Source organism: Purpureocillium takamizusanense, chromosome 2 (assembly GCF_022605165.1).
Source record: "Purpureocillium takamizusanense chromosome 2, complete sequence".
Lineage (NCBI taxonomy): Eukaryota > Fungi > Ascomycota > Sordariomycetes > Hypocreales > Ophiocordycipitaceae > Purpureocillium > Purpureocillium takamizusanense.
Genome location: NC_063069.1, coordinates 689,902 through 717,640, shown reverse-complemented (window position 1 = coordinate 717,640; position 27,739 = coordinate 689,902). Strand labels below are relative to the sequence as shown.

The 27,739-nt window shown below is 61.8% G+C and overlaps 8 protein-coding genes across 8 annotated transcripts; 2 read left to right on the top strand and 6 right to left on the bottom strand.

The window, feature by feature from the left end:
* Positions 1-12: 12 nt before the first annotated feature.
* On the top strand, positions 13-690 carry JDV02_002035 (uncharacterized protein). Its single transcript, XM_047983018.1, has one exon. The coding sequence runs from the start codon at positions 179-181 to the stop codon at positions 686-688; it is 510 nt and encodes a 169-aa protein (XP_047838988.1). The 5' UTR covers positions 13-178; the 3' UTR covers positions 689-690.
* Positions 691-5,699: 5,009 nt separating this feature from the next.
* On the bottom strand, positions 5,700-8,630 carry RIB2 (tRNA pseudouridine(32) synthase). The gene has a single exon (XM_047983017.1). The coding sequence runs from the start codon at positions 8,532-8,534 to the stop codon at positions 6,855-6,857; it is 1,680 nt and encodes a 559-aa protein (XP_047838987.1). The 5' UTR covers positions 8,535-8,630; the 3' UTR covers positions 5,700-6,854.
* Positions 8,631-8,972: 342 nt separating this feature from the next.
* JDV02_002033 (uncharacterized protein) lies at positions 8,973-10,426 on the top strand. Its single transcript, XM_047983016.1, has 3 exons — positions 8,973-9,474; positions 9,652-9,702; positions 9,850-10,426. Exons 1-3 carry the CDS (start codon positions 9,395-9,397, stop codon positions 10,202-10,204), a joined length of 486 nt encoding a protein of 161 aa, XP_047838986.1. The 5' UTR covers positions 8,973-9,394; the 3' UTR covers positions 10,205-10,426.
* JDV02_002032 (Glucose-fructose oxidoreductase) lies at positions 10,309-12,126 on the bottom strand. The gene is made up of 2 exons (XM_047983015.1): positions 11,954-12,126; positions 10,309-11,791 (listed from the first exon to the last, which is right to left on the bottom strand). The coding sequence occupies exons 1-2, from the start codon at positions 12,020-12,022 to the stop codon at positions 10,661-10,663; spliced, it is 1,200 nt and encodes a 399-aa protein (XP_047838985.1). The 5' UTR covers positions 12,023-12,126; the 3' UTR covers positions 10,309-10,660.
* A 1,416-nt stretch (positions 12,127-13,542) lies between these two features.
* JDV02_002031 (uncharacterized protein) lies at positions 13,543-15,057 on the bottom strand. The gene has a single exon (XM_047983014.1). The coding sequence runs from the start codon at positions 14,996-14,998 to the stop codon at positions 13,556-13,558; it is 1,443 nt and encodes a 480-aa protein (XP_047838984.1). The 5' UTR covers positions 14,999-15,057; the 3' UTR covers positions 13,543-13,555.
* A 1,658-nt stretch (positions 15,058-16,715) lies between these two features.
* Positions 16,716-17,102, bottom strand: JDV02_002030 (uncharacterized protein; the record flags this gene model as incomplete). Its single annotated transcript, XM_047983013.1, has 1 exon — positions 16,716-17,102. The coding sequence occupies one exon, from the start codon at positions 17,100-17,102 to the stop codon at positions 16,716-16,718; it is 387 nt and encodes a 128-aa protein (XP_047838983.1).
* Positions 17,103-17,202: 100 nt separating this feature from the next.
* JDV02_002029 (uncharacterized protein) lies at positions 17,203-19,092 on the bottom strand (the record flags this gene model as incomplete). Its single annotated transcript, XM_047983012.1, has 3 exons — positions 17,203-18,151; positions 18,207-18,615; positions 18,672-19,092. 3 exons carry the CDS (start codon positions 19,090-19,092, stop codon positions 17,203-17,205), a joined length of 1,779 nt encoding a protein of 592 aa, XP_047838982.1.
* Positions 19,093-21,763: 2,671 nt separating this feature from the next.
* JDV02_002028 (Glycine hydroxymethyltransferase) lies at positions 21,764-24,395 on the bottom strand. The gene is made up of 3 exons (XM_047983011.1): positions 24,077-24,395; positions 23,454-24,021; positions 21,764-23,382 (listed from the first exon to the last, which is right to left on the bottom strand). Exons 1-3 carry the CDS (start codon positions 24,141-24,143, stop codon positions 22,116-22,118), a joined length of 1,902 nt encoding a protein of 633 aa, XP_047838981.1. The 5' UTR covers positions 24,144-24,395; the 3' UTR covers positions 21,764-22,115.
* Positions 24,396-27,739: the final 3,344 nt, after the last annotated feature.

The window sequence follows — 27,739 nt, the reverse complement described above, 5'->3', positions numbered from 1 at the left end:
CCAAACGAGAAAGGGGCACATCATCTCTCTCCCATTCATTCTCCCTCCAATGGTCCCTGGCGACCTTCCTTACCAACATGTGCCATGGCATGGCCTCGTGGCAGCCTCGTACGTACCGGCTTATTGACCGAGCTCCCCGCCGCGATTGTCCCCAAGGCAGCGGTGGGAATTTCCATTCATGAATTGGGGCCAGTCAATCGGTCAATGGGAAGCCACAGCGAGCGCCAGTGCAGGGCGCGCCACCAGAACCGCTTCACCGACACCCGTCCGATCAGTTGAGCGCTCGTGGTTCGTTGCCCAGCGCCTCCGTCGGCCTCGATCACTCACCATCAGCAGCCACACACCACACGTCGTCTCCCCTCCCCCTCCCCACCCTCCGCCCTTCCTCCAGCGCGACTGGCGGCGTCGTCGTCGTCGTCTCGCCGCCGATGCCCCTGGCTGGATCGTCACCCTCTCTCGCAAGAGACTCTGCGACCGTGCCCCGCGTGTTTCAGCCTGGGCTAGCAGCCGAGATAAAACCAGCAGCGCTAGCACGCAGGGCAGAGACATGGGCAGCGCGTGGCAATTAGCTGCTGGCGTTCGCAGCCACCTCACATCCATCTCAATACCAACCCATGCAAGACCAAGGCAATGTCGAGTTGATGACGCCGAGCCGCGTGTGTGGCATGTGCAGAATTTCATAAACTAGACTACCCTAACTTCGACCGTATACCTCCAAATGCGGCCCTCGTGCGGCCCCAGCTGTCATGCTCCATGCTCACAGCGCCGGCGCCCGCTAAGCCAAACTTACAGGCGCCGTCCCGTACTTACCTTAGTAGGTCAGGAGTACCAGCGTTCCAGGTCTGTCTGGCGGCGTCGGCTCTGGCAGTCGGGTCGGCCTGATACCACCTGAGCAGCGCTGCCTGCGGGTCAGCCGGGCGCTCTTCAGTGGAATCGCCTGAGCGAAGCTCCCGCTGCTAAAGCCCCTCGGCGGCATCAGCTCCCTACGCTAACAGCGCTGGAGCATCAAGTTGCTGACACAGGGCTCGGCGGTCACAGCGGACCAATTCCGCCCATCATGTCCCCCGTTGTCTCGCCCGTTTCCTCACCTCATTGCGACAGTTGTCCGGCCATGCCTCATAAGGTTCGGCCACACCCTCCGGTGAACGGGCGCGGAGAGGGGGGAGACTTGCTGCAGCCCAGTCGAGACTCCAGGCCACGAGACAATACAGCACTGCAACGAAGAGCGGAGAGGAACCCGAACGCACATCGGTCTTCCCCCCCCCCCCCCTTCCCCGGGTAATCATTACAGTACTCCTGCGCCAGCTGGCTGCCTGGCCTATTCTGCGGTGTGCATCCCATCGTGAAAATAAAGACGCACAATGGATTGGCGGCTGGCACCAACACACATGTGCTTGCAAAATAGAATATCATGAGGGGCGCCTGCCGACGCCGCAGCGCCATGCAGCTGCCGCGAGATGCTATAGATAGCTGGTGCCTTGGCTTGGTGCCTGAGATGCCACCCGACACCACAATACATGGTGGTGTGTCTTTCCTCCCGCGGATGGTGCGGTACTTGCCGCCGCAGCAGCGCGCAGCAGCGCGGCGGGACGTCGGTGCAGGTGGTGGCTGTCCAGGTACCGAGTCTTGCCAAAGGCGGCCAGGAAGGCGACGCCACAGCACGAGGCATGCTGGTGGGTATCGTATTGTAGGGCAGTTGGGTAGGGCAGGTACGAGAGCCGTGCCTGCTGAGCAGCCAGTGGCTGGTGGGTACAATAGGTACGTTGGTGCTTTCGGACTGCTGCTTCGTCCAGTTGTGGCATTCACCTCCTCCCCGGTCCCATCGCTCCTGCCCTCCCGTACCAATTGGTGGGCAGGCAGGTTGGCCAGCCCAGGCACGAATGAATGCCACCACAACACCACCAGATGAGGGGGGACAACGTGCCTGGCTTGCAGCCACATCTCCCGAAACACTCGACCATATTCAACGCGCCGGCCCCCGTTTAGCCATCACGACAAGCCTCGCAGCATTCACACCCCCCTCGGCCCTGTCACCGCTCGTCTCGTTTCTTTCGGCAGCCGTCAAGCCCAGTGGCGTCATCCGCACGTGGTACCTCGTGCCTTGGGGTACATTGGATCCTTGGGGGCGGTCCTCGTTTTCCCAGCGTTCAGTATCTCGCCCTCTCGCCAGCGTTGCCGGTCTCGTGTCTCAGTTTCGAGCGGTGCGAAATCCCGTTTGTACTGCCATGCCTGCATTGTCATGTCTGCTGCTGCACAACCGCGCAGAGCAGTGGTTGTGGTGGCCACGCCTCCTTGGGATCCTCGCTGGGATCCGCCCGTCCGTCGCTCCAGGGGCCTGCTTTCCTGGGCGGGGTGGTCCCCTGGCTGATGACGCAGCGCAGTCCCAGCGAGCCGGTACTGCGGATCTCGCGCCCAGGGCACCGCTGCGACTGGTCGCAGAGTAGGATTGGTGGTCGATCCTGCATGGGTACGCCGAGGGTCAGGTGGGCCAGGGACGAGACCGCCTGGTGTAGACGACCAAACACTCACGAGTGCCAACCAGGTACGGCTCAGTACGAGACGGGGCACCTGTTACTCTACCTTGTGAAGCAGATCGAACCGAGATGAGGGACCCGCGATGCGACGTCGCCTTGGCTGCCCGTCCGACGCACACCACAGCCGGGCAAAAATTGCCCATGGACGTGCGCCCAACTCTGTTGGACCCCAAACACCTGGGAGAGACACGGCAAAGCCTTCTATTTGCCCATGTCTGGCTTTGCCGCGGCATGCGTCGAGTTGGTTCTTCAATCGAACGTTGTGTGGCGTGGCGTCTCAGGTGGCATTGAGACGCAGCAAGACGTGACTACATACGGACCCTGCATCGAATTCCAGCCTCCAGGCAGCCTTAACGGGAAGGAAAGCGACGTTTTAGGAGGCCCCGCAAGCGCACCAATGGGCAAGCCACCAGGAACAGACAACCCACGGCTTGCGGCGTTGAGCTCCGAGCGCCGTGCAGTGGGATATTTTGGGCAACGGACGCCTCCGGGCCCATGCGCCGCCATGAGCGTCCACAATGACGCCTCGACCGCATCGCATCGCCCGTGCAAGGCTTACCCGTCTGCGTGCGCATGTTCGTTGTTCGGCTGGTAGCCGAGCCCTTGGCTTGGTGGGTGCGGCTGGTCGGTGTAAAGGTAAAAATGCCCATGATGCTTTGCTTTTACACATGGATTTGTCCACTGTCCGGATCCCTGTTCGAGCGCCTTGGCAGGCATGTCGCTGCTCTATGACTGTTGGCGGGTGCAGTACGTACGGATATGAAACCCTGAGCCTTCAAGTCGAAACGGCAACGCCCTAGGGACTCTGTTCCTGGCAACGGCCGGATGCGAGTTGATAGAAACATTGTCGAGGATACACCGCAATGCTTGTCCGGACGGAGCGTCCGATGTGGACTGCTGAGCTGTTAGGAGGTGCCGTAGCCTTGGGAGAGCCAAGCCTCGATCTGGTTCGCATTCATTCCAGGCCCGGGCAAACGGTTCTCGAACCCGCAAGCATCGCCTGATGCCAAGAGGCAGTCGCCTGGGGAGGGGGGATCGCAGCGTTGGCTCCGGCTTGCGATTGCGCCTTGGGGCCCGCGAAACTTGATGCAACAAACGGAACTTCATGCATCGTCTCGGCTGTGCCGACCGAGCGGAGGGAGGTGCTTGCAAACATGCTCATTTTCCCATGGACCGCTTACGGACGCGTCGTCGAGGCGGGCGGCGCAGGTCCATGGCACAGTCTGCCCGCCACGAGCCTGCGTATTCGTTGCGTCTTCGGTGGAAAGCAGAGACGGTATGGCGCGTTCCAAGACCCCGCGATGCATGCTTCACAAAGAGGCCCGAGGTTGCCCTCACCCATGGGGTTCATGCTATCTTGCGTTACGCCTTCGCCAACCGCAGCACAACGACCGTGCTAATACGGGCCGTCTGCAGCAGCTGAGAGCTCCCCTGCCAAGTCCTGCGCCATGGCCATGCGTCGCTGTGACCAACACAGGATGATGGACGGATGGCGCGGTTACTGAGCGCTGCGGGCGCCCGCTGTCATGGCAAAACCCCCTCATGGCCTGTCCGCGCGGCTGGACCGGTCCGCACACACCGTTGTCCGCGCTCCCGTCAGTGACCGAGACCCTCACCGCGGGCCCCGATCCCGATGACGGAGCAGAGGATGCACTTCTGCAGCATCCGCCAGGGAGGGGCATATTGTGTTTCAGCAGAAAGCTGTGAGCGGGTGCGCGTTTGTCTATTTTGGACAGGTCGGGAAGCTGGGACGGCATATGCAGCTACCAAGTAAGTTGCTAACTTAACTGGCTAGCCCTGCGGCTGGCGGCACTAAAATCTCTTGATCATGTCTGCCCAGCTATCATGGCACGATGTTTCCGACGGCGCCGTGCCCGGCGAGATTGACTGGTGGTGACGGAGGGGCCTCGAGGCAAGCCTCGTGTCGTCAGGGCTGCCACGTTTTCTCCGTCGACACCTGGCCGGCTTGAGGCAGGCCAGCCAGGACAGGCGGCGAGACGTAAGAGAGTGACCAAGGAGCCGAGCCCGCGCTGTGAATGGATACCGGAGTCACCTCCACCTGCCTACAGCAGGTAGAGATCGCGGGGTACGGCAAGGGAAGAAAGTTGAGGTTGGCTTTGCGGGCGTGGTCGCGGGCCAACTGCTGCACATGAACGACGGGGCCTGCACTCTGGCATGCACGTTGGCCCCCACACGTGAAGGACCAAACGGGCAGAGGCCGTTGGGTTCGCTCCCGCCTCACCTTGCGAACGGACGCCTCGCCGGCCTGGGCGCGGCGTGCAGCGACGCGCTGGGTCGCAGCGGCCGATCTGCTTCGGGGCCCCAGACCAAACGCCGGGCGTTGGTTTCGTTGGGTGCTGAGGGTAGGTAGTTAAGTCGTCCGCTGGCGGTCTGGCACAACATGAACACCACAACCATCACCACCATCACCACCGCGCCCCCACCGCCGCCTTGCGCTTCGTTCGATGAGTGCATGTGAGGCGTGCAACTGGACTTGCCAGGTTAGATTGGGCCGGACGGAACAACTGCCACGGTACTGCTACCGCCGCCGCGACCACCATCTCACCTTGCGCATGCCAATGGCTCAATGCAGGAGCAGCGCAGCGCAACCCATCTCGGACCCTGTCGGGCTTCTCTTCGCAGGTCGCCCGCGTGAGGATCGTCTAAAATCGCCACCCCTGACGTTGGCCGTTGGGAATGCAGGGGCGAGGATCGCATGGCCGCGGCTGCCGCGCCGCGCTAATTGACTACCAAGTTAGAAGCTCATGCACCCTAGCCGATGCGGCCGACGCTCGCCCACGGCGGCGACGGCACACAACCAGATGCGCAGGCGATTTGGAGGGACGCAGCCGCAAAGTGAGACCTAGACCGTGGTCCAGAGGGCTGATTCCTCACTCCTCCCTTCCCCCCTCCCTCCGGCCGCTCCCCGAGCTCCCCGTCTTCCGGCTTGTCAGCGCTGAGCAGAGCAGAACGGCTTGGAGTGGGCTCGCGTGCAAGCCACCGCACGCTTTAACGCCTTCCATGTCCTCTTCTAGAAGCCACATGATAGACAGCATGGAAGCTTCGGCATTTTTCACGGCGCGTTCCACTTGGCACAGCCGCTCACTCTCAATTCAGGCGCCCTCTAACTTACTACATGGTCCCTAGGGCTCGCTCACACGCACACCCAGTGGCTCGGCATCCATCAAGCATGCTCGTGGAGAACTTTCCGCATTGTCAAGTACCCATGTCTCAGGTTTTGCTTCGCACACGCATGCCTCGCATGCTTCGTACTGTCTGGTTGATGACAACTAACAAGCAGCTGCCCTGCCCATGCACGTCGGTCGGCCATGTCCATACGAAGACAACGCGTCCTCCCCCAGGCCAGGCCAGGCCAGGTCAGGTCTACACCGGGTCTATGCCAGGTCTACGTCCACACCGTGCCACACCTCCCTGGTTCCCGATCAGCCGGTCTTTCGCACTGCCTTTTGCCAGGAGGTGTGGTCTCGGGTGCTGCGCGTGAGTGTGTGTTCTCCTGGATTTGGGGAGGCGAAATGCGTCAGCACGATGATCGTCCTCCCATCTGCCTTGCCTAGAGCCCGCCCCTGGCGTCGCTTGACTCTCCTGCTTTTGCCTCTTCTGACTCCAGGGCCTTGGGCCCATGCAGACCGTGGCCTTGTTGTCCCCCTTCTCCCCCAAGCCATTGCCTCCCGTTGTTGGTTTTGGAGAAAGCCGCCCTCCATCTGTCTGGCGACTCATGAACGCAAAGTTTTGGCCGAGACAAACACAGGAGGGCGGGACAACAGAAGCCCAGGCCCCGGCCAGCATCAAGCTCGCCAGGGGAAAGGAGTCGAGGCGTGAGCAACCATGGGCTTCCGACGCGAAGCATACCTCGATGAAGTTTTGAATTGGCCACAAGAGGGTGCTCGTACTGGTGCGACATGACAGTCGACACCTTCTGAAAGACGACGGCCAAACTCGATGGGACCCGGCGGGGGGGGCGGAGAAAGGGCGAGCATGTTTCGCAATGCGATCCCTGGCACGTCGCCCTAGCGCATCCTCCGTCCAGGGCTTCCGCGACGCGATTTCGGACCTTTATGCTGCGGGTCGCTCCATTCAGACCGACACCACGCCCGGGCTGGGTGGTCAATGGGGTTTGCGCGTCCATGGCTGGGGCGCGACCCAGGTGACACTGCGCAGTTACGGCTTTTGCTCTGGAACCGGCGCAGAGCCGCATCGTATCCGTCGTCTGGTGGTGCCTTGTCGTGGCTGCTTCGGGTACGGCCTGCGGCAACTGTGTTGCCCCAGATCCGCCGCCGCCGCCACCGCCGGCGCGGCTCGTCACCCCGCCATCTCGGGGTTGTCGTCCTTGACGGCGTCGACGAGCTCCTCCATACCCCCCACCGTCGTAGGCCCCGCCATGCCCTCCGGCGGCAGCGCCCACTTGGGCAGCGGGCTGGTGTAGGACCACGCACCTCCGGCGTCCTCGTACCGCAGGCTGTGCAGCCAGAGGGAGAGCTCGTGGGCGCCGGGATCCGAGTAGAGCGGCGTGTCGCACACGGCGCACAGCTCACCCGTCATTTTCTCAGCGCGGCGCTTCTCATACTTGTCCACCATCTCGTCGTAGTAGACGACGGCCTGGGCGACCTCTTCCTTGCCCATGCGCGACAGACGGCTGATGACGTCTTCGTCGGTGTTGTGCGTGCCGTCGGCGTCGCTCTGGCCGAGGTCGAAGCCCCAGACGCGCTGGTTGGCGTATATGGGGTCATTTTGGATGGGGTGACCCAGGTACTGCAGGTGGACACGGATCTGGTGGGTGCGGCCCGTGACGGGCAGGCAGCGGACGATGGAGTAGCCGCGTTTGCTGAGCCACGGCTTGGCCGCCGGGTCGACATGGGTGGCGTTGGTGTCGTCGTCGTCGTGCGCGCCCTGCTGCGCCTTGTCGTCGGCGGTGGCGGCGATGTACGCCAGCTCCTGCTCGGTGGGCGGGTAGTAGGCTAGCTTCTTGAAGACGGTGCGGGCCGTCTTGCCGTTGGCCCTGACGCGGTTGAGGCCAAGCTTGGGAGAGATTTGCAGTATGGGCTGGTCGCAGACGACCTCGCCGTCGGGGAAGTCGCCGACGACGCGGGCAATGTACTCCTTGCGGACGGTGCGCTGCTTGATGCGGTTGCCCATCTCCTCGGCGGCGCGGACACTCTTGGCGATGAACATGATGCCGCTGGTCAAGCGGTCGAGGCGGTTGCAGGGGTAGGGCATGAACTGGGCGCCGCGGTCGGCCTTCATGATCTCGATGACCGAGTTGAACTTGTAGCGGCCGGCGGGGTGAACGGGGACGCCCGAGGGCTTGTTGATGACAATCATTTCGTCGTCCTCGTGGATGATGGCGACGGGGTCGGCGGTGACGGGGGGCTCGTGGCGGTGGAGGGTGTGGGAGACGAGGTCGCCGTTGCGGACGATGTAGTCGGGGCCGACGCGGCGGCCGTTGACATAAATGTCGCCGCTCTCCATGGAGGCGCGGTAGTAGTGGACGGGGCGGTCGCGAAACTCGGACTCGAAGATGTCGATGAGGGCGCGGCCGCGCCAGCGCTCCTTGCAGTACGTGTTGTAGGTCCAGTGGTAGGGCCGCACGCGGCGGAGGCCGTCGTCGTCGTCGAAGTGGTACGGCGGCGGCCAGACGGGGGCGACGGGCGTGATGAGCGGCACGTCGGGGTCCGGGAGGGCGGTGCCCTCGTGCTTGGGGCGCTGGGTGAGCGTTTGCTTCTGCTTGCGCCGGGGGTTGGATTCGGCGCTCAATGGCGGCGACGGAGACGCTGAGCGCACTTGTGCTGGGGCCGGTGGCAGCCGCGACGAAGACGGCGCTGCTGCTGGTGGTGATGATGATGATGATGATGCGGCGGACTGAGGTGCTGGCAGCGGCGCCGCGGGGGCGGCTGCCTCGACGTCGGGAGTGGCCATGGCGTGGACGGCGGCGGCTCGCCTGAGTAGCGCTCCGAATGTTCGTGATCCGGCCCGAACGAGCATCCCCAATGGGGGGGGGGGAATGAGGAGGCGTGGGGGATTTGAGGACGGGACGAGGGTGACTTTTGCGACGTGGTATCGTCGTCGTCGCCGTGCGTGGGATGCGTGCGTGCGACGTGAGGTTGAAGACGGAGGAGCTGCGGGAGGAGCTGCAGAAAAAAGGCGGTCAGGTACGGCAGATGGTGGGTGGTCCCTGGATCTGGATCTGGATCCCACCTCAGTCTCCCACCCAGTAAAAATTGCCCGCTCCTACTGCGCTGGCTGGTGTTGAATCAGCGAGCCTCCCCGCGCTCACTGGTTGGTCAGTGGTGAGTGAGGGCAAGGCAGCCTTGGGCAGGTGCGTGCCCGGCCCCAACCCCAGCCCCAGCGTGGACGGCGGCCCCGTGGACCTCGGCATGCCACAGCTCCAGCTGTAGTACCTATACTGTACCTGCCATCCGAAGTCAGGCAAGGTTGCAGCTCGAACGACAGGTCGTCGAGTTCCAACGCCGTGGCCGGCTCTTTTTCAACATCAATCAGACACGTCGCGTTGTGCCTGCCACACACCGCATACTCACAGCGACGCAGCCCTATCCTCGGTAGTCTTGCGCCGCCCGCCGCCGCCGCCGGACGACAATTGCTTCTCGCATTGTTGCCAGTTGCGGGCTGCTGCCATTACATTAGCTTGAGGGCCGTTTACACCAACAAGCTCCCAACCATCGCCATCACCATCATCATCACCACCTGTAGCGCCTTCGCTAGTCCGAGCTCAGCTCGGCTCGCGGGACATTGGCTGCCCTGACCGACCGGACTCTCGACGTCTCACCAGTGTGCTTCCCTTCCCTCCAGGCGCTGTTCGCGTCGACTCCAGCGCGCGAAGCAGCATGGCGTCGTCAACGCCCTCGGAGCGCAAGGCGCGTCGCGTCACCGACTATCCGTTTGTGCTCGATTACCGGACGAGATGGTGCGTGGGACGTCCCTGCTCGGCGGGCGTGAACTAACCGCCCTGCGTGCTTGCTTGTTTGCTCGTCGTGCGGGTGTGGATGTTGAGTCGTTGATGCTTGACAACTGAGCATGGTGATGAGCGTTGTGGTGGAGGAACATGGCATGGAGCTGACTTTCTTTTCTCTTCTCCGTGCAGGAACGACAATGACATGTACGATCACATGAACAATTCTGTGTACAACTTTCTGTACGTATAGACCTCCGTCACTGTCTCATTACCTACCCCCTTCGCCAGAATCGCCGCCTCTCGGGGAGGCTATCACCACCACCACCACCACCACCACCATCATCATCACCACCATCATCGCCTGCTCTAATCACGCATGTCACGCAGCTTCGACTCGGCCGTCAACGCCTACCTCATGGAGCACTGCAGCCTGCACCCGCCCAACTCGGCGCAGCACCCGCTCGTGGCGCACACGTCGACCGACTTCTTCGCCTCGGTCGCCTACCCGGCCGTCGCCGAGGTGGGCGTGCGCGTCGCCAAGCTCGGCCGCTCGAGCGTCACCTACGAGGTGGCCGTCTTCGAGCGCGGCGTCGACGCCGTCCGCGCCGTGGGCAGCTTCGTCCACGTCTTCGTCGAGCGCGCCACCGGCCGCCCCCACCCGGACGGCATGGCCCCCGAGCTGCGCCGCGGCCTGGAGCGCCTGCTGGTCCGTGACGACGGCAAGGTCCCGGCCAAGATTTGAGAAGCGCGTGGTCTTGCGGTCTCTCTCTCTCGCGCGCGCGCGCGCGGGGCCCCCCCGCTTTCGAAGCCCGAGGTTGGAGGGAGTGTATGTACGGTGCTGGCTGGAGTCGTGTGCGTCTTTTATTTGGAGTCTTGAAGGGATATGTATGCCCGATGCGGACCCCCCTTTCTTCGAGGCATGGGCTTTCTTTACATTGCATAGCATTTCCTCTTTAATCTGAAAAAAAAAGAAAAAGCTCCACGCCGTCTCGACCGCTCACGTATTCGTCATCTTGCGGAGATGAAGACAGAATATGTAGTGACTGTCAGAGGGCTGACAAGGTCGTTCTCGCACGCAGCCTAGCCTTTGGTAACTCATATAAAACCACTCACTGTCCACGCATATTGGCGAGCAAATCTACTCGGGCACCAGCAACTCACATACATATTCCCCCATCCCACCACACACGCCGGCGTCCTACAGCTGCAGCTCGTACCTCTCCAGCTCACCGTCCCTCTCGCCGCTCACAAACATCTTCTCGAGGAACTCGAGGTCGGCGAGGGCCTCCTCGGGGCTCTGCAGGGGGTTGGGCTCCCCGCGCGCGATGCCCTCGGCCCACGCGGCCACCTCCTCGGCGACGCCCGACGTGCGCTCAAAGACCCTCTCCGTCCTCTCCCCGCCGCTGGGCTTGACCACGACGGTCTCGCCCGAGGACCGCACCCAGCCGCGCTCGCAGGCCACGTCCCACTCGAACGCCTCCATGAGGGTCCCCGCCGAGTGCTGAAAGGTGCCCGTGGCGCCGCCCTCGGTGCGCAGCACGGCGGTGACGGTGTCGATGGGCGGCAGGCCCGGCTGCACCAGGGCCGTGACTGCGCGCACCGAGGCGGCGCGATTGCTGTTATCCCCGTTACCCTCCTTGCCCTCCCCGCCCCCGCCGCTACCGCTTCCGCTTCCACCACGCAGGAAGAGGCGCGCCGCCGCCGCGTGGTGCACCCCGCCGTCGAGCAGGAAGCCGCCCTGGTACCCGGGCCGCTGCCGCCACGTCGTCTGGTAGTACTTGTTGTCGGGCCGCATGTGCGACATGACCTTGACGGAGAAGTGCGTGACGCGGCCCATGCGCGCGGCCTGCTCGGCGGCGTAGACGAAGCGCGGGACGAAGCGGAAGTTTTCGGCAATGGCGAGCGTGCAGCACTGCACGCCTCCGTCGCCGTGCTGTTGTTGCCGTTGTTGCTGTTGCTGCTGCTGCTGATGGCGATGGCGACGGTACGACGCGATGAGGGCCTGGGCCGAGGCCACGTCCTTGGCGATGGGCTTCTCGGCCAGGACGTGCTTGCCGGCGACGAGGGCGGCCTCGACGACGGCCGGCTGCGCGAGGATGGGCAGCGCGATGATGACGGCGGCCACGTCGGAGCGCGAGAGGAGGTCTGCGAGGGCGCGCCCGGGTCCCGCGTCCTCGGCGTAGAGGTCCACCTGCTGCGGCTCTCCGGCGGCTCCGGCGGCGGCGGCGGCGACGAGATCCGGGATGAGCGCCGCGGTGGACTCGGCCGACGCGAGGGAGCGCGAGTAAATTGCGCGCAGGGCGAGGCCGCGGCAGGCGAGCACGGCGGGCTGTGTGTCCAAGTCAGTCACTGTGTGTCTGTGTTTTTGTTCCATCTATCTTCGACACGACACGACGCCCTCACTCTCACTCGCTCGCTCACTCACTCACTCAGACGTTGGAGCGTCAAAGAGGAGTCGGGGGGGGGCAAAAAAAAAACATTAAAAACGTACCAGGTGCTGCTCCTTGACAAACAGGCCGCCGCCAATGATGGCGACGCCAATGGGTGACGACGAAGTCATGTCGATGTGTTTTTTTTTCTCGCCCTCGCTTTCTTCCCACAGGATGTGATGAGTGGGGTGAGTAGGTGTGGTGCGTGTGTGATTCTGCCATCAACCGGTCCGGCCCACGAGGTTATATATTCCCCTCTCGGGGATATTTAATCCATACAATCGCCAACTAACTTAGTTAGCACGTTTAACTTTTTGAGCTAATACCGTTACCAAAAAAAAAAAGGGTCGCGTCCGCTTGTCTCTCCGCCTGTCTTTCCGCCCGTCGTCAGCAAAGAGTCACGCCGTCCCGGACTCCCGACTTGCCCACCGGCAGCCCCGCTCCGACAGATATTCGTACGTGCTTCTTCCTACTCTTCCTGCTGGTGCAACGAACCAAACAAAGAGACAAGTGCTACTAACCAGCCCCCCCCCCGTTCATTCCATGCTTTCGGCTCATTCTCCATTAGGCATACTGAACTTCCTAACGTTTAGTTAGCCTGTATCTTGATGTATTTTATCCTGCGGGCGGCCATTTGTCATTCCATCACATCACCACCACCACCACCCACTACCGCTAACAACCCCGCGCCGGAGGGACGGACGTCTCTCACCCTGACCGATTGGGAACCCCAAAAAGACGTCGCCCATATCCAAAGAAGACGATGTCTACTTGGTTTGTACATATTCGTGCAGAAATATTCTGCATATTCCGTGCGTAGTCCTCTGTCCTCCTTTTTCTTTCGCTCCCCGCCATAATGCTTCGTCCGTCCCATCGGGCTTATACAAAACCGAGCCGTACACCCACAGACAGAGTGAAGAAGAAACAAACGAAGAGCGGGGGAGGGAGAGCAAAGGAACGCCAGAGAGCCTCATCATCATCACCACCTCATCCTCCTCCCTCCGCAACCGTCCGTGCAACCCAGTCACACACCCTACCCCAGACCTCTCTCCCCTACCTACAAGCACCGCATCCATCTACTACGTTTGCTTGCCCTTCCTCTTACTTCCCACGTGCATGCACCGTGAGCCCGGACTTGCGCGTCCCCGGCAACAAAACACATGCCTCTCCTCGCCTGCCGTCGCTTTTTTGTTCGACACCACACTCCCCGACGCGGGCACGTTGTCGTTGCTGTCGTCGTTGTCCCGTCCGTGTCGCTGGCTGACGACTTACTAACGCGGGCGCTGGGGATTGGGTGTCGACTGCGTTCAGTTCAAGCCCATCGCAGAGTGCCGGCCGGGAATGCATGGCCCGGGCAGCACGGCTCGTCATCGTCAGCGCGGACATGGTGAGCAATGCCGAGTGACTTCTCAGCGGCATACGCGGATCGGGCTGCTGGCCACGGGGTTACCAACTTACTACGGCGGGTCTCTTCATTGACGAGTGTCACACGACTATAACCGACACCACGTACCGCCCGAGGCTGGGTGAGCTCAAGGGTCTACATCGGTACGCATGCCCCCGTGATCACGCCAACGGCAACCACGATGCCGGTTGTGCTGGAGGGGTTCCGGCCGGGAGATCCTCGCACAAGGGGGGCGGTTGCTTTATTGTCCGCGATCGTCCTAGCCGCTGCTGGTTTGCGAGAACCGAGCAGCACATTCCTCCTCGTACAGCCTCAGCTGCTCCATCTTTGCCTCTATGAACGGGCCCAGTTCCGCTTCTATCCCGTCTTCGGGTACCTCAATACCATCGCCACTACTACTACTCCCGTGCAGCGCAGTCCAATAGATGGTGTCCAGCTCAAAGCTTTTCCTCGCGGCATAATCGAACCAGAAGCGGCCGCATCTCCAGGACTCTCGCATAAGGGACGAAAGGCGTCGTGGTGGTGGGAGGAGGGCAGACTCTTGGTCGCTTGCGCTCAGCACCTTTCTTTCTCCTTCTTCTTCTTCTTGTTCTTCTTCTTCCAATGCGTGCAAAAACTGCTCCATCCGCGGCTCATAGCATTTGCGAAACTCATCCATGGAGTCTCGATCCAGCCACGCCTCCGGCCCGGACAACAGCAGCCACCAGGGCGGGTCGTACGTGAACTGCGCGGGCATGGCGTTGGTGAACTCCAAGTCGAGCACCGCGGTGATTTTCAGAGTCTTTGGATCAACGAGCATGTTCGAAGGCCGCAGATCGTCACAAAAGGGCAGAAACGGGCCTGAATCGCTGATGCAGTAGTACGGGATAAGCTGCGCGAACCGACGCCGTGCCACAAAACGAGCCCGCGCAATCTCTGCATCGTCCGCAATGTTGCGCTGCGTCCAGAGGTGGGCCAGATGCTCCCGTGAGAGCGAAGCGAAGTAGTCGCTAGCACGGTCAAAGGTCGACGTCGGAAAGCGATTCTGTGGATAGCCCGCCACGGTAGCTAGCTCGTTCATGTTGTATGTTAGAGGTCTCTTGGTGACAGACCACTTGGAACCGTCCTTCGAGATGGCCCCGATGCGATTGAAAGAAAGTCGCGAGAGCTGGAGCAAGTAACTTGCGATTTGACGATAGATTGTCGCCAGCGTTGCGTCTTCAATGCTTGGGTTCAAGACAAGGTCCTCGTCGTCGCTTTCCATGGGCTTCTTGAGGAGCGTCGACAACTTCTCTCCTTCGACATAGTCCATGATGATGAACGGGCCGAATCGATGTGGACTGTCTTTAGTGAGGCCCCAGCAGTGAACGTGGGGAATCGGCATCGTGGTGTTTTGGCGCAGGAATTCCATGGCCTCGATCTCGTTGGCGACCTTCTCGTCCCTCAGAGCCGTGGCCGTATGTCCCGGCTTGGGAAACCGGATAATGGCGTCTGGGCCGCCATCGCTGAACTTGAAACGCAAGCTGAAGTTGAAAGAACCCTTGAGGAAACCGACATATTCCGTGGCCGTGCCAGCCCGCCGCCGCCGCCGCCGAGCGGCAACAAATGCTGCGAGTTCGACCTTGGCGTCGAAGACTCTACTTAGCCAGGCTCTACACTCGTCGTCTCCGTTGGTTTCTTCGATTTCGTCGAAGAAGGACTTTAGTGACGTTATCTCCAACATGGTCTGGTGGGCAGGAACAGGTAGGTAGGTAGCTAGTCAAAGGAACAGGCGTGGTCAAACCACCGCTTGCGAGGCGTTGGTGGTGTGAGCAAACGGGTGGCCGCACAACCACCCAAAGTGCATAAATGCAGTGCATAAGTAAACACCACCGCCGACGCCAGTGTGCTGCCTTTCCGTCGCCACGGTGCAGATCAACCTACATATTGCCGTGCGCTGTTCCACAATACAAACAGCGGCGTAGTCACTTCGTTGGCGAAGAGTCCAAGACACCCAAAACATCATCACCAGCGAAGACGAAAGTTTTTGAAAGAACTTTTTTGTGATTGTGCCCAAGTAGGCTTTGGAATGCCAATTTATCATCGTCCCTTCCGTCCGCTCCGCTCCACTCCTTTTCCTCCTACTCCTCCTCTTCCTCCGCCCCCGTCTGAACAAAGCCCACGTCGCCCATCATGGGGTGGGCATCATCCTGGAGTACGCATGACCCAACGACAACAACAACAAACACCCCAAGTCAGTCACCACCGCGACGCCGCCTGCTCGTCAAAGCGATACAGCTGCTCCACGCACATGCGCCGCGCCGCCCACGACGACGGCCCCCGCCCTGCTGCTGCGAGCCGCCCACGCTGCCGCCGCGTCGTCATCGTCGTCGCTGTCGTCGTCGTCCCTCCCGCGAACCCCATCTCCATGTCCATCTCCCCCGCGTCCATCTCCCCCTTCGCCTGCGTGAGCATCCTCATCCGATTTGGGTCCTCACCCTCCTCCTCCCCGTCGGCAGTGACACGCGCCGTCGTCGTCGTCATGAGCGCTAGGAGCACCGCCGTAGCCGGTCCCACGTACGCCCGTCGCCGTCTCCGTCGCTGTCCTTGTCGTTGCTGCTGCAGTCCCCCTCCTCCTCCTGCTCCCCCTCCGGCTCTTCCTCGATGCCGCAGCGGAACCGCCCCATCATTCTGATGTCCCCGCTGCAGTGCTTGTCGCGACGCCGTCCTCCATCCTCCGTGGGGCGGCCCGCGACAGCAGAGGTGACGAAGGTCCACGGCCGCATTGTCGTCGTCGTCGTAGTCGCAGTCGCGGTCGTCCTCTTCCTCTTCCGCGTCCGCGTCCGCATCGACCAACCCCCGCTTGTCCGCCGCGGCGCGTGTGAGCGTGTCGCGGTGGCCGCCGCTCAGTGGTATTCGTCGGCGTGCCACGGCCATCGTCGTCGACGGTGAGACAGACGCCGTGCGGAGCAGAGACATGGCCGGGATGGTGGGGTAGGCGTCGTAGTGGGGTTGCTCCCAATGATGGATGACGGTGACGAGGTTGACGATGATGATGATGATGATGACTGCTACTGTTGCTGCGTGACAATTGAACGTCTAGACGAGCTTAGGCCTCCTCGTAGTCACGTAACCTGTTGTGGACACGGCACCGGCGCAGTGCGATGCAAGAGGTGCGGTGCGAAGAGCGTAGGGGGCGAGCGAGCGGTGCAAAGGTCGTTGCTGCGTCCATGGGCTTTGGACACGCACCTCAACCTGGAAGCAAGGCCTTGACGCACGCGCGCATGCAGTCAGTCAGCCAGCCAACCCGGGCCAGCCAAACACGAGCACGACATTCTATCTACATAAGCGCGCAGTCGCAACTCCCGTGTCATGCGTCAGTCAACCCTTGCGTGCGCCGAGTCCAAGCTGCTGGTGCCATCCATTCATGGTTGCTTCACTGCTTCATCAAAGTCGCTCACTCACAACTCCTCCTCCTCCTCCTCCTCCAGCCTTTCCAGGCTCCCCCGCACGAACAACTCATCAACCTGCTGCCGTCTTGCCCACTGCCCATGCGCCTGGTCCAAGCCCATTGGGCTTCTCCCACGCCAACGTGGCACTGCATGCATGAGATGCCGGCCGACCCCTGCCGAATCCAATCGAGCCGCCGCCCTCATCAAATCAGCCCTTCTCAAAGCGCCCCTCCTGGCCTCTCCGGCAGCCCGCTGGTCGCAGAATGAGCTGCCATGCTTCCAAGCAACGTCGTGATGCAACTCGAGCGTCGTCGCTTCGACCGTGGCCGGGCCAGTCGATGATATCCATGTCCATCGATGCCCATGTTCATCACCCTCCCACCATCGTGCTTCCATCAAGGTCCCCAGCGGCCAGTTTGACTTTAATAGACTTCCCCGCGGTCCAGTCCAATGGTGTCCAGCCACCACCGGCAGTCGACAATGCTTGCTTGCTATATTACGCGTCCGATTCGTGATCCTCCTCCATCGTCGCCGGCACCACCTCCGGCATTTCGTCCTTGAACGCGAACCCGTGCCTCTCCACCACCGTCTCGCCCCCCCATGCCTCGCTCACCAGGCCCCCTTGCATCACGTCTCTGCGTCCCCGGAGCCATCTCTGCATCTTCAGTCCCGCCGTCGCAATGTCCGCCGCCACGTGCCAATTCTCCGTCCCCAGGTACATGAAGCCCGTTACCAGTAGCGACTTGACCATGCGCGAGTGCACCAGCGCCAGCGAGCTCGGCACCACCGCAATCATCACCCACACGAAGACGCCGCTGAGCGCCGCCCACCGATCCAGCCCCGCACCCCATGCCCAATGCCATACCTGGTTGAAGTCGTCTTCGCTGCACGTCCTGCTCGTTGGCACCCGGTCCCGCACCGCTTGACAGTATATCAGCGCGGCCTTGCGCACGCACCGGTGAACCAGGTCCGGCATCTCCTCGCCCGAGGCTGCCCTCGTTTCCGCCGCCGTTGTCCCCGCCTTTCGCGGCTCCGCCGTGTCGTCCCCTTGCCGCTTTCGCTTCAAGCCGCCGCCGCTCACGTTGGCAGGCCCCGTCGACTTCTCCGAGTCGCTTTCCAAGAGCGCCACGTCCTCGGGCATGTAAGCTATCGTCGCCAAAGCAGCGTCCGCTGCCGCATAGACGGAGGCTTCCTCTTCCTGCGTGCCATCGTCGGATAAGTCGGCGACGATCCGGTGCACAATCCGCATCTCGTCTAGTATCCGGGCTGTGTGCTGATGCAGCCGGAGCGGCGATGCCGCGCTGAGGAACAGCGGGCAGTCGAACAGTAGCGGCGAGTTGAAGTTGACCTGCAACGGCACCCGGACCACGTCTTCAAACTCGAATCCCAGCTGGCCGAAGAGAATGGGCCGCGTCTCGTGTACCAGCGCGATGACAAAGTCGTTACTGCGTCGCCGTTAACACGCGGCTCCGTATGCAACGGACCGGGGTGCTGACTCACATGAGCGAGATCTTACTCGTATAGCCCTCCATACCCAAGTTCTGCAGGCCGCCTCTCAACTCGATCATGCGCTTGAAGCCAAGCATGTGGGCGTGGAGCTCGTCGGTGCCGCCCCAGTACCACGATGTGAGAATCGACTGTGCGACGGCGAGCATGGCCGAGTCGTCTGTACACCTTCGCGGATCGCTTATATGCTCGTTGATCATCCGCGTAGCGGTGGCGCGGTGCACGAGCAGCATAACCTTGGGGACCCGGCCCGTCTCGTTGAGAAAGCTGGCCGTCGAGCACAGAATGACGTGCAGCACCAGCGGGTCTTGAATCGAGTACGGGATCCAATGTTTCATGAAGCGGTTGTTGGGCCGGGGGCTGCCGTCAAGGGACGCCTTGAAGCGGCTCATGAGTTGGAGGTCTGTGACTGTCAGCAACGTGGGGGTTGTTTGTGCACCGAATATAGAGCAGTCTCACGTGTGCGGATGAGCTCCTTGTTCATCTTCGTCGGTGCCATTGGTAGGTAGCGGACTTCGTCCTCGAACCTCGCCAGTGCGTTGCTCGGATGGCTTGCGCCTTGGACGGCCCGCATAAGATCCTCACCATTGATATGCCACTCATCTTGGATGATGCTGTTGGTGACCTTGAGGCGCGTCTTGAGGATGAACTGCATGAGTTCGACGAGATCTTGTCCGTTGAGCATCCCCGTCTTGTCCCGAAATCGCAGGTTAATAAACGGATCTGTCTCCTTATTCCCTCCGTTCACCAGGACCAGACGGCTCGCCTGGCCCGCAATTTGCTGATTGTACCCCGAATGGCTGTACCCACTGCCGGAACCCCTCGCCGCCCAGTCGGCCTGCCCTTCCACCTGCAAGAGAGCATCGTGAACGGCTTCCATGTCCAGATGCGAGTAGAGGCCAGTGTCGGCGGGGGCCACAGTGCCCCGTGAGTCGGATGCTGGAGCATAGCTGGACCTAAATACGCAGAATCCAAAGGTCAGCACAATGCCCCTATTGCGACGATGAAACCACCGCACCGAGGGTGGGAGAAGGCCCTGGCGCAGGCCAGGACAGGCTGGTACGTATATATGTCATGGTCCGACGCCCCTGTCACGGGCTAGGACGAAGAGGAGAGCACTAGGTGGGCAGGCCCGAGCCGAGCAGCCTCGTCACGGGCATCGAGGGATGATGTATGTACCTCTTGGGCTTCTCAACGCCATACTCACAGACAGGCTGAGGAAAGCGACGAGCACAATTGGTGCACGGTTGGGTCAGAGAGCACTGCGTGGCGGTGATGCGTCAGTAAACAAAAGGGCGCCACAGAAGCCATGCAGAGTTCCACCCAGCCCGACAACAGCAGCAAAGCAAACAAACCGGGGAGGGACACCAAAGCCGGGGACAGCCTGGGAAACGGCACCAAGAGCCACGGCGGCCTCAATGGCTAATAAAAGGAGAAGGCTGCTGCAGATGGGGGGGCTCAGCCGCTCCCAGGCTGCCGGGACTGACAGGCGGCGAGCTGACGGGCGTTGGATCCGCCCCGTGGTCGCCCAGCTGGCTTGTCCCCCTCAACCCGGGCGATGCGCGCGAATGAATGCCGACCAACCAATGCAGGTACTTGACTGACTTTTTGCTTTCTCCGTCGGCACTCCTTGCAGGCGGAGGGATGCCGGGTCTTGAAAACGAGGCCCGAAGGCCCAGACTGGAGGGTCGGTGATAGCTGGGGCTCTGGCCCGCTCATCTGCGAGTCGTCGGACCTCATCCTCGGAGGAGCACCACAGGGCGACGCTGTCGGCCAGCCAGTTGAGGCCAGCGGACCAGTCGCCGCGGTCAGCCAGCCAGAAAGCGGCGGTCGCTTTTCAATGCTCCGAGTGGACGAACAGCTTGAAGCCTCGTGTTTCGGCGCGGGGCCGGATCAGACGAGCCAAGCAAGCGCGGTCGGGGCTGAGGTGAGATAGTCGGCGTCGGCCCGCACTGCTGGTGGTGGCAGCCGTTGTCGTAGCCCCTCGCCGAAGTATAGGGCGAAGTGGTCTGGTCCGCCGTGCGGTCCTGATCTGGGCCGGCACTTATACCTTTCTACTCACCCTTGACTGCCACGACAGGTGGCAGCATCCCGTGGCCGCGGGCGCGAAGTGTTGGAGAGCACGAAGAGCCGAGGCAGAAGTCCGAGGGCGCTGCAGAGAGCGAGTGAAAGCGGGCGGGCGTGAGTGCGCTTGAGCAACGGATGGGACGGGAGGAGAATGTCGAGAGGCGCCGAGAGCAACCCTGCTGACTGGGCAAATTTAGAAGGCGGCTCCCACAGGACCTTTGCTGCAGTAGGGAGGGGGTTGCGGCAAGAGGCTCAGCGGAAGAGGGGACGCGAGGATGGCACGCTCGGCACATCCCATGAGGTGCGAACCGTGGCCAATCCCCAATCATGCAGCCTGTGCGCCGTTCCATGGGCCGTGTCGACGATGGCCAGAACCAACAACAACAGATACGTAGATGGCCCACCCGCCGCAGAACCCTGTTTTGGGGCCGCCTTGGACGATCGGACGACTCGCAGGAACCGTCTCGGTTGCGTCTGTTCAATCGCAGTCAAGGCGCGTAGTAATTTACGACGGCATAGTACAACGACCTTGACAGCTCATACGAACCAAGTCGAACGAGCGCGAAATTGGACGACGGTCGAGACTCGAGACTTGGAGGATCCAGCTCGGTCCGCTACCATCGGTCGATCATGGGCGGGACGTTGCGGCGCGCCACTTCCGGTGGCCTTGCCTGGAGCGCTCCCTGTTAGTAGCAACGTCCGTTGGTCCGCAGCGGCTGCATTGATAGGGGAGGCGGCTCGTTCAAGCCGGGCAACCGGGGTCCCGATCCACGCAAACCATCTCCCCGATGCCTTTCACTGCTTTCAGCATCCGCGACCCCCAACGCCCTTCAGCCCTGCCTGCACTTCCGGCCGGCCTAGCCACCGTGCACATCGTCCAATGAGCCGACTCCCCGACAGCCTGTGGCGCTGTGACGAAGGGGCCGGCTGTATCCATCCGGGGCGAGGCGTTCGGCAAAGGCTGGGGCGTTTGGAGATGACCCGGCCAGCAGACGTCGGGAGAAGGCAAAGCGAGTGCCCGAAGCTCACAGGCGAGCATCATCCACGGCGGGTGTTGCATCGACGACGAGGCGAGGCGAGAGTTGGTGGTGCGTGAGGGCGGCAAAGCAAGGCAGAAGCAAAGCAAAGGCAGCAAAGGCCCGGGCGGGCGGTTGCTCGAGCCCTCCCCTCGCTGACTTGCATTGCTCCTGCCGCGCGCACATCTTGTCCATGACACCCCGCTCGTTCCTTCCCTTTTGATGCTGTCGCGTAACATGTTGGTTGCATTACTCGACACACATGCGCACCTGCCAAATCATATCTAGGTAACAGCAATGAGGGCAAGGAGCATGTTTCTATACTAATGGGGTACCAAGTGGGTATGTAACTGCACTACCCACTGTGCGCTGTCGCACGTGGCCCCGGTCTCTATCGTCCTTTGTTACGCACATTGGCGTACGACATTACACCGTGTGCTATGCTAGGAGGCAGTAAATACGCTGTTGGTGTTGGGTAGGATGTCATTGTGTGTTAAATCGTACTCATTCCTTTACTATATAGTAGCAGGTATGTGCGTCTGTCGTGAACGCTGGTCAGAATAACTACCGCATCCCCATGTTTAGCATCCATCATTAGTCTAGATCTCGTAGCCCGTTTCCCGTAATAAGCTGTCCCGCAGTAGCTCGCGGCCATGGTATCAGATCAAAGCGCAAGTCCATAGACAATCCCAGCTCGACATGTTGTGTGATATGTGTCCGCCTCAAGTTGGTCCTACTACGCGCCAGACGCCAGTCCCTGCCGAAAGATCCGAATTCGCACCAGCCATAAACAATGTTCCCCTGAGGCCCGTCGCACGGCTCATCTCCCGCGATAGTCAGGTTTCCGCGCCATGTTCACGGGCGGCGGTGGTGCCTCGTCGTCCAGCGGATACGGAGGCGTGGGTACCCTCGGGCCTCTGCCGGGGTGGTAATGCTGCTGCTGCTGCTGATTGCCGTCCGGCAGGGGTGTCTTGGGTGGCAGCGGCGGCGGCTCAATCCGCGTCGCGGGCGGTCCCACCGGGTGCATCGAGGGTGGCGGCCGCGGGTGCTCGTCGGGGCTCATGATGGCAATCTTGTCCGCCCCAGACGCGTTCCGATACTGCATGGGCGACGGTGCTGAGACGAGGAGCCGGTCCGGGTCGTCTCCGTAAGGCGACGGGCTGCCCATGGGCGGTGGCGGCAGAGGGCGGTCTGTCGCCGCCGGAGGCGGGGACGTTCGTGAGCATGCAGACACGGGTCGCATTCGGTCGTGCGAGCTCCTCGGCGAAGCAGGGAAGTTGCCGACCTGTAGGCTTTCCGGGCCCGATTCAAACGACGATCGGCTCATGGGGCTGTGTGGCGGCACGGCGGCATACGACGTTGGCGCGTCTCCTGGCAGCTCCACCGCGAGCGGCATCTCGTAGTTGGTCGCTGACGTCGACTTGACTAGCTCCGGAACGCCCTGTTGCGCCCGCTCCCAGCGTATCTTGGCCTTCAGGATCTTGGCCAGCCTGGTCGAAATGCCCTGTATCATCTTCTGCTCTGTTTCTCGGGCCATGTATCGCCGCGTCCCGGTGCTAATGTCGGAGAGCCGGTGCCACTCGTTCATGCCGAACTCGCCGACGCCGATCTCAACGTTGAGGCGGAAGTAATTCTCGACGTTAACACCCCTCCGCGGCAGGTGCTCACGCATCATTTCCTCGTGGATCTTTTCGCAGCCCTCGATCTTGGCGATCAGTCTCCTCCGTGCCTCGGCGAACTCCCCGAGGAACCCTTCGTACCACATTTGCTGGTTGCCATCGCTCGACTTGGGCCTCCTTCCCGTGCCGACACTGACAAAACACCCAACCTCTCGGCCGGGCCATTCATTTACCACGGCCTCGTCGAGCGCCTCGGGTGCCGGGTTGAACGTTCCGACCCCGTCGTCGTGAAACCAAGACTGCCCGATCTGAATGGGCTTGAAGGCCAGGCCGATGGCACAGGTGGCTCGGCCCGCCTGCCAGATTTTGCAGTCAAACTCGGGTGGCGGCTCTCGTCGAGAGTCGTAGGACCGCAGGATGGCTGGCGGGGAGCCCCGCGGCGACCCCTTGTAAATTGCTGTCACGGCGCTGCGGGAACAGTCAGCGAGGGCCAGGATGGGTTGCCAGCCATACCATAGCACAGCATGGTTTCAACTCACGTCTTAGTCCTCCTTTCCCGCGAATCGTAGAGTCTGGCATTTGGGTTCCCGTATCTCGAGTTGAAGGCGGGCCGCGCCGCCATCTGGGCGGCGGGGCTGCGCGCGCTAAAGCTGACGGTGCTGGCGTTGCTCGAGTGGCGCCTCGGGTAGGCGCTCGATCGCTGGGCCGGGTTGAGGGGGCTGACGAGATCGTCTTCAACGTTACCGTCATTTCCCTCGCCCTCAAATACGGTGTGCTCGCGCACGCACTGCTTGATGGCGTCCTCGAGCCTGCTCGCCTTGAACAGCGTCGATCGGTATGGGATGCCGGCAATGGTCTTGTCCGTCTCGAAAACCATGCGCGTCAGGCGCACGTACAGTTCCTTGCAGGTCTCGAGGTCGAGGCGCAGGCGGCCGAGCATGAGCGCAATGAGGCCGCCGGTCCCGGTGCCGACGATGAGGTCGAAGTGGTCGCATGGCTTGGGTATCTCATGGCGGCGGGGGGCGCGGCCTTCGGTCTCGACAAAAGTGCGGTGCATGAGCTCCTGGACAATGATGAGCATCGAGTATCCGCGGACGCCTCCTCCATCTGCGACTCGGGGTTAGCGGCGACCACAGCGACGTACGCAGGCGCGGGTCCTCACCGAGGGAGAGCACGCGCAAAGGCGGGCCTTTGGTGGTGTCCTTTCTGCGGACGCCGGACGAGTCCATGGTTGCGCAGTCGGACGGACGGACGGACAGTCGGTCGCTCTGGGCAGGTCGATGTGAGTGAGGTGGTGATGAGGTAGTGTTTGTGGCAGAATCAAAGGTGCTGAGCGAATGGCCAGCCGTGCCTGAGCTATGGGCGGAGGAGGAAAGGGCAATGTTGGGTACCTGCCGGGCCAAAGCAGAGGATGACTGGATTGACGACGAGGCCAGCCAAGACTTCGCCTCCTTTGGAGGTGCGGTGCGTCTGCAGCGGGCGCGCCGTGACGCAACCGCCTCGCCCACCCGCCCAGTGAGGACGCCTTAGGGCGGGGCCCCAGGACCCCCGGGCCGTCCTGGGTTCGCATTCCAGTGGGCGGGATCGGGCCATGATTCCACTGAAGCCCGCTATCGTGCCAGGCTACCACGAGGCCGCAGCGAGGGCAGCCAACTCAGGCACACCCGGCCCTTCCATGCCCGGTTGGAGTGGATAAATTTAGTACTTGCGTGTAATTAACCGTAGCCCTTATTGAAAGGTACCAGCCGAGCATGGTGGTTCTGAACGTCCATGTGTGTCCCCAGGCTATAAACTTCCCAGCCAGCGGCGCGCCACCCCGTCCTCGTAGCGCGGGATAACGGGTGTGCCGGGGACTTAACAAGCCTCGCAGGCTCTTCGACACCCCGCTGCTTGCGAGTTCATTGCCACGAGACCGACGAATCCCTCATTGCGACATGTTCCATCGACGGATGGCCAGGCTTTCCCTTGCTCGCAGGCTAGGGTCGGGGCACGTAAAATGTGCTACGTTAAAGAAAACTACGTATTCGGAGGTACCGTACGCGAACATGCTTGCAGGCTTCAAGGGTCCCGCCGCTGCTGCAGGCCTTGGGTTCCACTCTGTGCGTGTCCTGCATGAGCGCTGGGGCTGTGCAGGCTCACCTTTGACCAAAGAACGACCAAGGGCCAAGGCCGTGCGGGAGGCCTTCCGGAGGGCTCCAACGTTGCGCGGGCACCGATTTTGCAACAACGATCCAAGGCAACGCAGACACCGACGTCGTGCGTCATCCCCCAAGGGCAGCCAAGCAAGGTTTGCCGGAAGCGACGGGGATGAGGCTGTCAGAAACGTCGACGTCTACCGGCTGCCAGGCAGGGGAGTCGGGAGGCGTAATCCATACGGACATGCCCATAAGATATATGTCGTCGCTGGGGCCAAGCCAAGCCAAGCAGCACCCATCCGTGCCCATCCATGGTTGGAGGGGCCATCACGAGAAGCCCCTCGCGTGAGCAGTGAGCACTGCCTGGCGCTGACAGGGCAGGTGAACAACCTTGAAGTTGACACGAGCATTTGGCATGGGGCCGCGCTCTTGGCACACCGGCTGATCCTTGGCCGCGGCGCCCGAACTGACTCTCCGTCGCCGTATCCAGTCGCAAGGCTGCGAGAATCCGACCGCGGAGCCAGGCTACGTAGTTGGGCCTCCCTCGTTACATAGCACATGCGACGATGACGCCCACAGCCAGCCTTTCTTCGCTGTAGCCCGACTCGGGCCGCCCATGTTCCCCACAGGCAAGCGAGGCAGCAAGCGAGGCAAGCCAGACATGGCCACGGTAGCTGTGGCGCAGGCCCATGATTGTCGTGGCCCATCGCCGCCACATAAGAGCTCGTCGTCATCTGGAGGCGAAGAGGGCTTGCAGCCGCCCGCCGTCTCAGCTGCCATGCATTGGCCGTTTTGTTGCCGAAGCCCTCGGTAGTTTGTATTGGCGGGCGCTTTGCTATGCCGTCGCCCGCCTCACGGCAATATGACGAGGTGCGCAGCCGCCGAGCCCGATGGTCGGCGATGTCGTGACGTGCTGCAGATGTTTTACGCACTTTTGAATGATGTGCGTCCGGTCCGGAGGAAGCATACACAAATATTAAGAAGCTCATCGGAATGGGATAAACGATGGGACCACTGACTACTACTACGTCTACTTCGTACGTCTGTCTCGGGCTCGGGGGGCATGCCTGCTGCATGGCCACGGGCGTCTGCACGAAGTACTGTATAAACGGGACATGACGACACAGGCAAACGTGACGATACACCTGCACCACCTGCGTAGCACAGCCCTGGATCCCTTGGTGCCGTCCCAGAGTCTCGTGACGAGGTCGAAGCTGCCGTCTCCCAGCGCCAAAAAGGGGGGTGCAGCAGCGGTGCAGAGCCGTCGCGCGTCGGCGGTCGGCAAGCATCCCGGGCGGCCAATGGATCTCTCTGGCCCCCTCTCAAACAGATGGCCGATGCGCCCATATGTCGCCGTCCTTCACTTGCGCCAGTCCGTCGCACAACCCAGCGAGCCCCCCTCCCCGGACCCCGCGGGCCCAATCACACGGCGGTCCTTGCAGCTTGTCGCAAGGGCCTATCGAGATATGCATGCGGCGTGGCACCATACAAGGTTGGAGCGAGGCCGCTGCATGACGATGGATGGGATGGACGAGACGAGGAGGCGAGGCGAGGCGAGGCGAGGCGCGAGAGGGCTGTACATACATACGTTGTGCCCACGTCGGTTCACGGAGGGCTCCTCTGGTGCATCAGCCGGGCGAAGGACTCGTGTCCCAGATGGTAACTTGTCTTGAAGCACCGCCGGACAGTCTTACGAATTACGTAGATGCGGCGTTTCGCACGAGGGTGCTCGCCCGGCCGTTCAAACGCCGTGTCTCGGCGCAGCGCGGGGGAGAGAGGGCGAGCACTGGGAGTCGAACGAGGGGAAGCTCGGCCCGTCAACGTCCCTCGATGTTCGACAAATCTAGTCGAGGAATTGACTCGCTGTTTTTGCTGGACAATCAGTTCGCTCGAAGCAGGGCGGCGACGGGACCTTGCAAAATGAGAATTGAATACCAACTTACTAAGGTAACCACCTGTAACGTAACTGAAGTAGCAGTCCGAGGGCCTCGGGCGCCGATTCAGGGCAGATCCATGGATGTCCGCTGTCGAATCTCGTCGGCGGTGATCCAGGGTTCAACCCCAGCGCGCCAGGACAAGGACCAGGACCCCCCACCAGCTACCTACCCAACCTCCCACGAGGCGCCCGCTGTAGTGGATGCCACCACCGCCATCAATGCCTGTCCGCTGGGTCGGTAATCCCGTCCCCAGCCAGCAAGACGGGCAGGGTCTCCAGACGGTGTGTGCCCCTCCCTCCCTACCACTCTTCGGTCACAGGCTCCCTCTAGAAGGGCCGCCTGTTGTCTGCGGGGGGGCTTCATGCTCACCGCTGCGGACCCGGGCAATGCTGAAACAAACGGGAACTCTGCCTCGATGCAGGAGGGCCCTGAATAACCCATGAGAAACTTCATCCCCAGGCCAGGCCAGGGCTCGTCGATGTGAGCCCGACCTGGACCTGTCATGTAGGTACTTTCAAGTACTTCAATGCGTCGCAGGGCAGCGACCGACCGATTCTCGGGAGCCAATGGAGACTCGGCTACCAACCAATGGCAGCAGGTTGGCCCCCCACATTCAGGCTTCGGACCTGCCGTCTCCAGCGCCTCGTTCGCTGTCAAGCGCGGGCAAGCACCCGGACCGGACAGGGCAGTTCCATCTGCTTGGCCAGCGTCCACTTCCGCCCGGGGCACCAGCTCAGCCCAGCCTAATGCTGG

Excerpts from the sequence above, each read along its gene's own strand:
- JDV02_002035 (XM_047983018.1), top strand. The coding sequence starts at position 179 with ATGAATTGGGGCCAGTCAATCGGTCAATGGGAAGCCACAGCGAGCGCC.
- RIB2 (XM_047983017.1), bottom strand. The coding sequence starts at position 8,534 with ATGCTCGTTCGGGCCGGATCACGAACATTCGGAGCGCTACTCAGGCGA.
- JDV02_002033 (XM_047983016.1), top strand. The coding sequence starts at position 9,395 with ATGGCGTCGTCAACGCCCTCGGAGCGCAAGGCGCGTCGCGTCACCGAC. Across the intron at positions 9,475-9,651 it reads CTCGATTACCGGACGAGATG|GAACGACAATGACATGTACG; the intron begins GTGCGTGGGACG and ends TTCTCCGTGCAG. Across the intron at positions 9,703-9,849 it reads AATTCTGTGTACAACTTTCT|CTTCGACTCGGCCGTCAACG; the intron begins GTACGTATAGAC and ends CATGTCACGCAG.
- JDV02_002032 (XM_047983015.1), bottom strand. The coding sequence starts at position 12,022 with ATGACTTCGTCGTCACCCATTGGCGTCGCCATCATTGGCGGCGGCCTG. Across the intron at positions 11,792-11,953 it reads TTGTCAAGGAGCAGCACCTG|CCCGCCGTGCTCGCCTGCCG; the intron begins GTACGTTTTTAA and ends TTGGACACACAG.
- JDV02_002031 (XM_047983014.1), bottom strand. The coding sequence starts at position 14,998 with ATGTTGGAGATAACGTCACTAAAGTCCTTCTTCGACGAAATCGAAGAA.
- JDV02_002028 (XM_047983011.1), bottom strand. The coding sequence starts at position 24,143 with ATGGACTCGTCCGGCGTCCGCAGAAAGGACACCACCAAAGGCCCGCCT. Across the intron at positions 24,022-24,076 it reads TTTGCGCGTGCTCTCCCTCG|ATGGAGGAGGCGTCCGCGGA; the intron begins GTGAGGACCCGC and ends CCCGAGTCGCAG. Across the intron at positions 23,383-23,453 it reads CGGGAAAGGAGGACTAAGAC|CGCCGTGACAGCAATTTACA; the intron begins GTGAGTTGAAAC and ends CTGTTCCCGCAG.